Source organism: Mandrillus leucophaeus, unplaced genomic scaffold, assembly GCF_000951045.1.
Source record: "Mandrillus leucophaeus isolate KB7577 unplaced genomic scaffold, Mleu.le_1.0 Scaffold1586, whole genome shotgun sequence".
NCBI classification, from domain to species: domain Eukaryota; kingdom Metazoa; phylum Chordata; class Mammalia; order Primates; family Cercopithecidae; genus Mandrillus; species Mandrillus leucophaeus.
Genome location: NW_012101572.1, coordinates 258143 through 268973, shown reverse-complemented (window position 1 = coordinate 268973; position 10831 = coordinate 258143). Strand labels below are relative to the sequence as shown.

General features: G+C 37.7%; 1 protein-coding gene across 5 annotated transcripts in view; it reads right to left on the bottom strand.

Annotated features, from left to right (window-relative positions):
• Positions 1-1438: 1438 nt before the first annotated feature.
• Positions 1439-10831, bottom strand: part of LOC105536381 (PWWP domain-containing protein MUM1L1) — a 28736-nt gene continuing 19343 nt past the window's right edge. For 2 of the 5 annotated variants that reach the window (XM_011975764.1, XM_011975763.1), the window contains 2 exons: positions 6218-6403; positions 1439-5166 (listed from right to left, as the gene is read on the bottom strand). In XM_011975764.1, coding sequence (XP_011831154.1) covers positions 2872-4953 — 2082 coding nt within the window. In that variant the 5' untranslated portion in view covers positions 4954-5166; positions 6218-6403 and the 3' untranslated portion in view covers positions 1439-2871. Of the gene's footprint in view, positions 5167-6217; positions 6404-8612; positions 8745-10831 lie in introns of all 5 variants that reach the window. The other 3 variants (XM_011975765.1, XM_011975767.1, XM_011975768.1) reach the window with 3 other exon arrangements.

The following is a 10831-nucleotide window of genomic DNA, read 5'->3' as shown; positions in this document are numbered from 1 at the left end:
GCTGCAGGTGTGGGGCTCTCATGGAGAACTTCTGCTAGGACAGTGCAGAAGGGAAATGTGGGGTTGAAGCCCCAACACAGAGTCCCTACTGGGGCACCACCTAATAGAGCTGTGAGAAGAGGGCCACCGTACTCCAGACCCCAGAATGGTAGATCCACCAACAGCTTGCACCGTGCACCTCGAAAAGCCGCAGACACTCAATGCCAGCCCATAAAAACAGCCAGGAGGGAGGTTATACCCTGCAAAGCTGCAAGAGTGAAGCTGCCCAAGACCATGGGAACAAACCTCTTGCATCAGCATGACCTGGGTATGAGGCATGGAGTCAGAGGAGATCATTTTGGAGACTTAGGATTTGACTGCCCTGCTGGATTTCAGACTTGCATGGGGCTCATAGCCCCTTTGTTTTGGCCAAATTCTCCCATTTGGGATGGCTGTATTTACTCAATGCCTATACCCACATTGTATCTAGGAAGTAACTAACTTGCTTTTGATTTTACAGGCTCGTACACAGAAGGAACTTGCTTTGTCTCAGATGAGACATTGGACTGTGGACTTCTGAGTTAATGCTGAAATGAGTTAAGACTTTGGAGGACTGTTGGGAAGGCATGATTGGTTTTGCAATGTGAGGACATGAGATTTGGGATGGGCCAGGGGTGGAATGATATGGATTGGCTTTGTCCCAACACAAATCTCATCTTGAATTCCCATGTTTTATGGGAGGGACCCAATGGGAAATAATTGAATCATGGGGGGATGTCTTTCCCATGCTGTTCTTATGATAGTGAATAAGTCTCATGAATTCTGATTGTTTTATAAAGAGGAACTCCCCTGCATGAATTCTCTGTCTCTTTGCCTGCTGCCATCCATGTAAGATGTGATTTACTCCTCCTTGCTTTCTGCCATGATTGTGAGGCCCCCACCCAGCCATGTGCAACTGTAAGTCCATTAAACCTCTTTCTTTTGTAAAATGCCCAGTCTCTGGTGTATCTTTATCAGCAGTGTGAAAATGGACTAATACAATTATAGAGCAAATAAGTGTGTTTTATCCAGGGTATAAAATCCACATACAGTGTGATGATGGTTTGTTGTAAATTACTTCTTAGGGCAATGAGGAAGGTATGTGGATTGATAGAGGCTGTATGTCTAAGAAGTCTTGGTCTTTTTTAGTCAGGGTCCAGAGAGGTTTTGTGGGACATGCGGCTTATAAAATTCAGTAGGCTTTCTATTAAAGTAATACAAAATCAACATGAAAGGGAATACTTATTTAGAATGACAACTTATAGCAAGTGTTAAGATGATGGCAACTACAAGAACCAAAAATTCCAAACAAATCATATATATATATATATTTTGTGTGTGTGTGTGTGTGTGTTAAATTTGGAGAAACACCACTTATGTAGCTGCACGGTTTCAAGTAGGATGATGTAAAAATCCAAGGTGAATAATATAATAGTTTTATTGTAAATCAAAACACCAAATTTTTGCAAACTTTACATAAACGCGTAGCCATGTGAATGTATAACAAGAGCCCAAGGGCGACCATTGTCTAACAGGTAAAAATGCAGACAGCTTCATGTTAAGCCCTTAGAATTTCCTTTCACAGCAAGTTTTTTAAATAAACTAACTTTTCTAACATTTTTTCTCACAAAAATATATTTCAAGTTAGAATAAACAACTCGTTGGCTTCAGACTTTTAATTGTGTATATTTAACCATACTCAGACAATTGTCATATTTAGCCAAATGGAGGCTTTTTCTGTGACCTATTTCCAAATTCTCAGATTCTGGTCCATCTACTCCTTCAAGCAGTTTGGAATGACTTGCCAGTTGGCATTTATATCATTGAAACTATTCTACAAATAAGCCATTTTGATAAAGCTTGCTTGGTTTGAGACAACTATGTATTTGGAGATAAAAGACTCAGAACAAAGTGCTTGCCTTTTCTACAGTTTATATCAAACAAGATGGGCACTTAAGCAGTCAGCCTGGATTCATATGTCTAGAGTGGCCAGGCTGTAAATACAATAAGTCTAGCTGCCTTCCACATGTGGTCAGACACCTATATTAAGAAGACCCACTCACTGTTAGTTATGAAGATAGCCAGGAGCTTGACTGATTTAAGGAACTATTCAGCCATTGAAGGACAGACACTCCCAAAAATAGAATTTCAGGGAAGTGTAGAATGAACAATTCTGTTAAAAGCAGCCAAAATTATTTTCTGCATGCCAAGATGTTATTCACACACATAAATACTACATGCAGATAATCTTCATTTTTGAATTACAAGTTGTTTTATTGCAAAAGCAAGTGTAGTTATAATATATAGCAAAGCAAATCTATCTTTGGTTCTATACATCAGATAATTTTTTTGCAAAAATAAATAGGCATGGCAAGAAAAATAATTCAACTGTGTGAGGGAAAACCCAATATTTTATAAAAATTAAGCAAGGAATATAGAAATGATGTATCTTTTAGACTTTTTTCCAATCATCTTGGTTAATATCTAACACCAGTGCAATTTTAATATTAAAATAATTGTGCACAATATATTTAACAATACAGCATAGATTCTAAAGTGTCATAAAACAAAATGGTACTTTCCCTTCTAAATCATTTAGGAATTATGCTTTCTAAAAATGTATGGGAAAGTAGAACTGCTGAAATATGTTGACAAAATTAACTTTGAAGAAGCACAAGAAAAGGAAATAAAGATGTAATTATAACCACAGATCCTAGATATCTCAAAAAAGAAGTGAACACATTATCCATTCTCCCATTTGCAGAAAATATGTATTAAGAGAGAATTGTTCCGAGATTTTTTTCAACTAGTATCTATGAGAGCTCCCTGCCATGGTTTCAACTTTCAGCACATTTAGTGAGCTTCATTTGTTGGTGGTTTTCGTCTCTTTTCATATATTATTTTTGCATCAAATAATTCTCTTTCCCTGTAGCCTAGACATGGTCCTTTTAGATACTTTGCTTCAGCTGCCTCGTAATCTAACCCATCAACAGCAGAAATTGAACAAATAATTGCTTCTGGCAGAAGAACTTCTAGGATAAATTTAATTTTGTCATCTTTTATCCAAGTTGGCATTATTTTATCTATTTGATTGTAGACTTCTTGTAAATATTTCACCACTTCATCCAACTGATCTTCATCCTCAAAGTATGTTTCAATACAGGGTGTGAACCTATTTGCATTCAAAAATGATTTCAGCCATCTGGATCCTTTAGTGCCATTTACAATGGCCAGAAGATGGTTCTCTGCTCCCTTCGCATTCACAATGAAGTCCACCAGGTTCTTGTTGGCTCGGTCCCGAGCAGCCTTCATCCGGTCAGGGAGAATTTTTTGGAAGGACATTTTCTTGGTCTGGGAAGTCACAGCCATTGGTTCCCTGGCATCTTCATTATGCAGCTTTGGAAATTTGTTCCTGAAAGTATCCTGTTTTATTTCTTTCCTAACTGGGTAACTAATATCAGCAGCATAATATTCAAGCAAAGAGCCTGTGAAAGAACCACAACCTATTCTAACTCTGTAGTCACAAATTAGTGAGATGCACCAGTCAATACTCTCACTATAATCCTCCCTGGCTTTGTCCACTAGCATTTGTTTCTCTTTACAATCAAATTTCTTTAATCTTCTAAAATTTACTCTAATGCCCTTCTTTTCAGAATTCATGTTTGCCTCAATAAAAAGCACACTTGCTTTCCTCTCTTTTCGTCTGATACTTTTTATCACTGCTGGCCAAAATGGGTATTTCTGATATTTAAACCAGACTATCATTCCTGTTTCAAATGGACGTGTCTCATAATGTAAAATGAAGCGTGGAAGTTCTTCGTCTTCCTCATCATCATCTAATAGAGAAAGATTAATGCGACTTGGAAGCAATGACTTGTCAGAGGCTTGACCGTCTTCCTCAAGTTCTTCAAAATCCAGTCTCTGAAAATTTCTTTCACTATTCATAAGACGTGAATAATCCCAGACAGGGTTAGAGGCACTAAATGAAACCTGGCATTCCCTTGAACAACTCCCAGGGCATGCTGCAGCCTCCATCTCTGATTCCACAGAAGGTTGATTCTGACTGGTATCTAAGCATGGATTTGAGGGACCCTCTCCAGGATCTTCAATATTCTCTGAGAAAGCAGAGCATTCAGAAGGAACAGCCAGGGTCTCTGGGCATGTATCCTGGCTCTCTTCTTTCAAAGTTTTGGGCATAGTGAGGATATCTGATGACAAGGGTGGAGCAAACTTTTCATCTTTAACATATGCACTTTCCTCTTTTACTGCAGAATGCACAGACATAACTGCTGAGATATCAATCTTATTCTTGTTCTCTTTTTCATCATTATCTTCTGAAAGTGGATGGAAAGTCTCGCACCAGCTAGAGTTTTGTAATGACTTTGTTTCCACTTCACTTGGAATAGTATTGGCCATTGTGTGCACTTGTGATTTATCATCATACAGGGAATCATCACTCTCTGAAGATGCTAATAAGCATGCTGAGTTTTCACTTTCCTGAAGACACTCTGGTAAGTCGGCTTCATCCTTCCGGTATTTTTTATGAGGGGGCGAATCAGACTGTTTTTGTGGTACATTTTGAGACAGCATAGTGATCTCCTCTTCATCTGAAGTGCTTGCTTGACTCAAATTTGTTCTCTCATTCAGAATATCCAGTGCCACTTTTAGTGATCTTCCATAGGCAGTTTCCTCTGTAGGCAGAGCACTGTCCTCTGACTGTAGTCCTAATGAGGCAGCAATGGCTTCAATTTGAGATTTATTTAGGATTTCTGTTTCTGTGCTGTCCATTTTAATTTTTTCATCTAGTGAGAGTATTTGAACTTCTAGAGAAAATCCCATTTTCCTCTTACTGTTTGATGAAGTTTCAGATCTGGACAAAACTTTTGCTGGCCATAACTGGTCTTTCCAGTGGCATAGGACATACTCAGACTCCATTATGTTTTATATTTGTGTGCCAAGGGTTATTACCAAAGTTGAGGTGGCTGTCTTTGTAACTGCTAATGCAAGTTCTACCCAAAACAATACTCTTAACAAAGCCTCTTTCGTCTTATGACTACAAAGGGTTTACAGTTTGTGTGGCCTGTTCTCCACCTCAATTTTCCAAGGAAGCTTGAAAACGTTGTTTGAATGGGACAATACCAGAAGATACTGAAATAGGGAAAAGGAAAAGAAGAAAAGTATCAGCAAATACAATTATTTTGGCAAAACAGGAGGTGAGTAATTACAAGTGGAGAGTAGATTAAAAAACAATGCTCAGTGGGGCATGAGACAGAGGAGGCAGCATAATATAAGATTGCAGGGGCGGGGGTGGGCAAAAACCAGAAAAGTTGTTTTATAATACCTCAAATTCAAGAATTTGCCCTCATTATTGAACATGCTTACTAAGAAGGGAATGCATGTACATGGAAGGAGAGGTGGGAGAGCTTGTGATGGGATGTCAGGAACTCTATTTATGTAAGTACATACTTTGGTACTTTTGTGTCCCTAATGTCATACCTATAGCAGTGGGTCTCCAAACTTAACATGTGTCAGAATCATCTGGAGGACTTATATTTCTAGGCCCCATCGTGAGAGTTTTATTCAGAAGGTTTGGCTTGTGCTCAAAAGTTTGTATTTCTAAAAAGTTCTTAAGTGCTTCTAATGCTACATGTTTAAAAATAACTCTTTGAGGAGCAGTGTTCTAGTTGAAAACACAGCTTTATGTTTTTTAAGGTGCAAGTGCTCCACTGTTCACCCAGAGCAGGCAGACAAAGACAACAGGGTCTGTATCTCCTGGACCCAGACAAAAATACAATGACTCTTCTAAAAGCATAATTTTAGAAGGCAGAGAGTCAGAATTACTGCTATGACAACTTGTTGGATAGGATCATTACAAAGGATTGGAGAGTCAGGCCACTGGTCTGAACCTCAGGAAGACACCTGAATAGCCTCTTGGGTGATTTCTTCATAAAGGTTTAAAAAGTAAGATTCTTCTCCAAACTAGAAGTTATGACTTTTAATTATAAAGTGTCATGGATGCAGAACAGGGAGCAAAATGAATTGTACCCCAAATTATCAACCTAACATGATTCTAACAGGAAATATGACTTTTAATTTAAAATGCTAGGATGGCTGTAGAGCAGGAGGCAAAATACATTATTCTCCAAGTTCTCAACATGTTTCTACCGTGAAATGTTTTGTGACATTGGAAGAGTCTTACCCACTGTCACGTGGATCCTGGTGGGTCTGGTCCTGTGGTCCAGTTGTCTTGATTCTCACTCCAACTGCTTGTCCAGAAGGGCCTTCACCAGACTCAGCACTTCTGTGGCTGTACTGTCTTCCTGGGGCTTGGCTGGTATCACATGCAGATTGCCCAGGTCATGTGCATCTCTGATATTAACCTATGCTGTTCAAAAGGAAGGCAGGGAATAAAACCAACGAAATGGGAAAGGTGTCAAGAATTTTCCCTACCTAAACTCTAACAGGTATGTAATTCTAAAACATAGGAATGAGGCAAAATTTCATCTGTGATGTAGATGCCATGTTTATTTTCCTTCTGATTTTTATGATTTGAAATGCTCTCTGGGATAAATTTATGCTATTTAGTTTATGTTGAAATCATCTCTGAAGAAAAGTATGGTGGAGTGGTATGAGTCAGCATGTAGATTTTGTTTGAATACTCACATCAGTTATCATGTGGAAGTTTTCTTCTTTACACATACAGTTTTTTTTCAGTGGAATTGCAATTACATGCTGTCTCATAGTTTACTAATACAAAATAGATTCATTGCTTTGTTTGTCTACTTCATAAAAATGGTTGGCTGGAGAAAATTTAGAAAATCTGTCAAGTGCCCTCTTATGATGACAACCAGAATTACTCATGAGTTGAAGGGAACTTCACTCACTATCAGATGTAGTTTCCATTCTTATTCCATAAGGACTACATCCAGTTAGCCAGGAGTCTTCCCAGGCTTCTAGAATTTTCTACATTAAATTTAAGGTTTTGTTGTGTGGGATTCTAACCAGATCATAATGTCTTCAACTACAGTGTTTCTGATTATGAAAACATCCAGAAGCTTATTAAAAATTGAGAAGATGCAGAAAGATATATGCAAAATAAAGTACAACCCTAGACAAATAACTGTTAGGAATATTTTCTATATGTATTTCTAGAACATTTTTACATATAAAGATAAATGTATCTCATTTGAAAATTTGAAACCAGCCTCAGATCCCACTCAAGAGCATAGCTTGAACATCTTTCACCTCAAGATTTTCCACATAATTTGATATAAATTACTTTAAATGAGGTTTTCCCCCAAACCTGTAGCATTTTATCTCAATATTTCCCTGAAGATTTAACAAACCCCAAATAAATATATATAAATAATTTTAAAGAGTAGAAAATGGTAAAGCCATCTTATACACATCTAGATGTGTATAAGAGACAGGGCCAGCCCTGTCTCTACAACTATACAAGTAATCCTGTTAAAACTTTCATAGATATGTTTTTCCTGATTTGGTTGTAGTAACATACATAGGTATACTAACATACATATTTTTTCTTAAGTGAGAACATATAGTATGTGCTATTATATAATTTTTTTCACCTTATACTGTTTCTCAGACATTTGCCAAATGCATAGTATTTCATTGTATAGATGTACCATGCCACATATTTTGAAAACTGTGTATAGAAATAAACCAAATCCTCTGTTTCTCACTCTTAAACTTAGATGATACAGAAAAATGGCTCTTCCTGACCACGCTGGTATCTGTGATCTGAAAGAATAAACTGCAGGGAGGACACATGCAGGACTGTAGTTGACACGGCAACTACACTACCCACTTGATCAGGTCCTGGAAAATTTCCACTATTGGCAGAAGATGGGGGGATATGGGAGCATGTCTTTGTGTGTCTATGTGTGTTTATGTACTTGAAACAAAATGGGTATGCTGCTTCAGCTTCATTTTTCTTTCATGATTATAAAAATAATCACTGAGTAATCTACTCTAAAGATGCTGAAATAGATTAAAAAATAATATTGCAATGGTGACCTGGTCACACAGAAATGCTGTTAACATGAGAGATTATTTTCTTCCAGATTTTAAAAATCACATATATACATGCATATATTATGTGAAAGTATCTTCACTCAACTACATATTTGATCCCTTTTCTATGCTCATGAACATGTGACACATACAGACTTTTTATGTATCAATCAACTTATAGGTGTATTTCCCCCCATGTTGTCAAATACTTCTAAGTTATTTTTCTGTGCAAATTAATAAATGCCTAAACATTCAAACAATAACGGAGTGTCTAACAATATAAACAGGGAATGCCAACTCAATAAATTAGCAGGAAAAGTCATGCTGCACTGAAGCCTTAATTTAGAGGCTGTAATCTGATCACCCCTTCTCCCACTGTGGACTTGTAAAGCATTGGAAGATACAAAAATTCCAGAGGATTAACTCCTTGAAAATGCCAGCACTTCTCAAAACCACACACCTTTCCCACCAATGCAAGACTGCCACTCCTATTTTTCTCATCTTTACTCTAAGATCCTGAGAAGTCACTAGAAAATAAATAGCTTTAAGACAGCCATTACCTTGAAGCTTCTTGTCAGCTGCAGTCTGGTGAAATGCAGCTCCTCCCCCAAGACTGGCCAGGCACAGCTCCTTTCCTAGAGGCTCAGAGAAGGGTCCGCCCCCTGGCTCTATGAAGAACAGAAAGCCCCTCCCTGAATCAGGGGAGGGGGAATTGCCAAGAGAAACCGCTGAAGTGTTGAACTGCAGGAATGTTCCTTTTTAAAAAACTTTTGAGTGAAATGTCAACAAGTGTGCTTAATTTCTATTCAAACCCTTAGGGTGTGTGATTTCTTGAAGAAAAGAGGCAGCAAATCACTTTATCATATAATCAAAACCCAAGTACTAATATTCCTTACATATTTTTTTCTTGCCATCTCTGGCATCTTAACCTCATAGGTGAATTTTAAATCCAGTCGGTCAAGCTCCATTAAAATGGACCGCTAAGGATATTGATTTGGATTACACAAAAACTGTACATTATTTGAGGGAGACTTTATCTCTTTATAATTCTTTTTTTTATCTTTCTGTTTCCAGGACATGGTATGTCTTTACTTTTATTCAGTTATTCTCTTAAACTCTTCAGGAAAGTTTCAGAGATCTCTTCACATATGTGATTATTTCTTGCTAGATGTTAAAATCATTGGCTTACCAGGAAAGCACTCATTTCATATGTCCTCATCAATAATCGACAATTCTGTTTCTTAAGTTTTGTTGTTTTTACTTGGGTGATTCAATGTGAGGGGAATTAATTTTTTTAGATTTACGTTTTTATTTACAGGTCTGAAATATATTTTGCGCATTCTATTCATCAAAATTCTATGTGAAATTTAAGTATAGATTTCTGATTTAACTCAGAAAGTCAATTTTAATTATCACTAGTGATAATTTGGGGAATAAAGCATTTTATTTGGCCTCTGTATCATATAATATGTAGTATTACTCATATATATATAATTACAATTTTAACATTTACCTTTATATAAGCATCAATATTAAAATAAAAATATCAATAAATCAATGAAAGCCATCTCTAGGCTGGTGTATTACTGGGGACTCTAATAATTAAGAGTATATAATGCTTTGTGCTATAAACAACCCTTAAATCTCAGAGGTTCAATCCCCCAAAAGTTTATTTTGCTGATGTCAAGGTTCAATGTAAGGCATCACGGGGCCAAATAGGGGCAAGTTTCTCTGTTCTAAGCAGTCATTAAGAGATCCAGTCTTCTTCCATCCTGTGGTTCTACCATCTACTTAGGTCCTAAAGACCTTCATTGCATTCTTTACATCTAGCTAACAGCCTAAACAAGAGGGAAGATGGAGAGCCATATGGAAGGTTTTAGTGGTCAGGTCTGGCAAACATCACTGCTAGTTAACAGTCCACTAACCAGAATTTAGGCATGGAGCCCTAACAGGCATAGAGGCTGGGGAAGGTAATCTCCCGGTGACTCCAGGAGAAAAATGAGACAGAGGTTGACAAACATGTAGTGTTCTCTCTGCCATAGGAAATTTTCCCTTCCAATCTTTTATAGACTTCTGTTACTGGTTTAATGCTTTTTTTTTTTTTTTCAATCGTATATCATATTTGTAATGAATGAGACAGAAGCTTCTAGTTGCTCACCCAGGACCCACTCTTTGCATTCTTCTTCATTAGCAGAACACTAGTTGTATTGAAGGTGGCAGTTTAATCTCCTAAAATATTGTCTTTTCCAGACTCCCTCACTGCAAGCCATGGTCATGTGATGGAATTTCTTGCCAAAGAACGCAAGCAGAAATTTGCTGTGAAGATTCTAGAGAAGGCATCTCTAAAGGGGGATAAATAGCCAGCTTGGGCATTTTTTTTTCCACTTCCCCCCTTTCTCTTGCTTCCCAGAATTTGATCATGACAGAGAGAGTTCAGGCAGCCTTTCTGGACCACAAAGTGACTTCAGAAAAGGATGCAACTCACTAGGGACGTGTGACCCTAAACCACTCAATAATGGGATCACCTCATTCCAATCTCTTTAAGTTAGTGGAACATTAAACTTCTATCTTACCAAAGTCTCTCTGTTTTCCAGTCTTTTTTTCTAGTACGAGAACAAAATAGTTGATCTTACAAAAATTACAATGAAAAGGCTGGGCACGGTGGCTCATGCCTGTAATCCCAGCACTTTGGGAGGCTGAGACAGGCGGATCACGAGGTCAGGAGATGGAGACCATTCTGGCTAAGACGGTGAAACCCCATCTCTACTAAAAATACAAA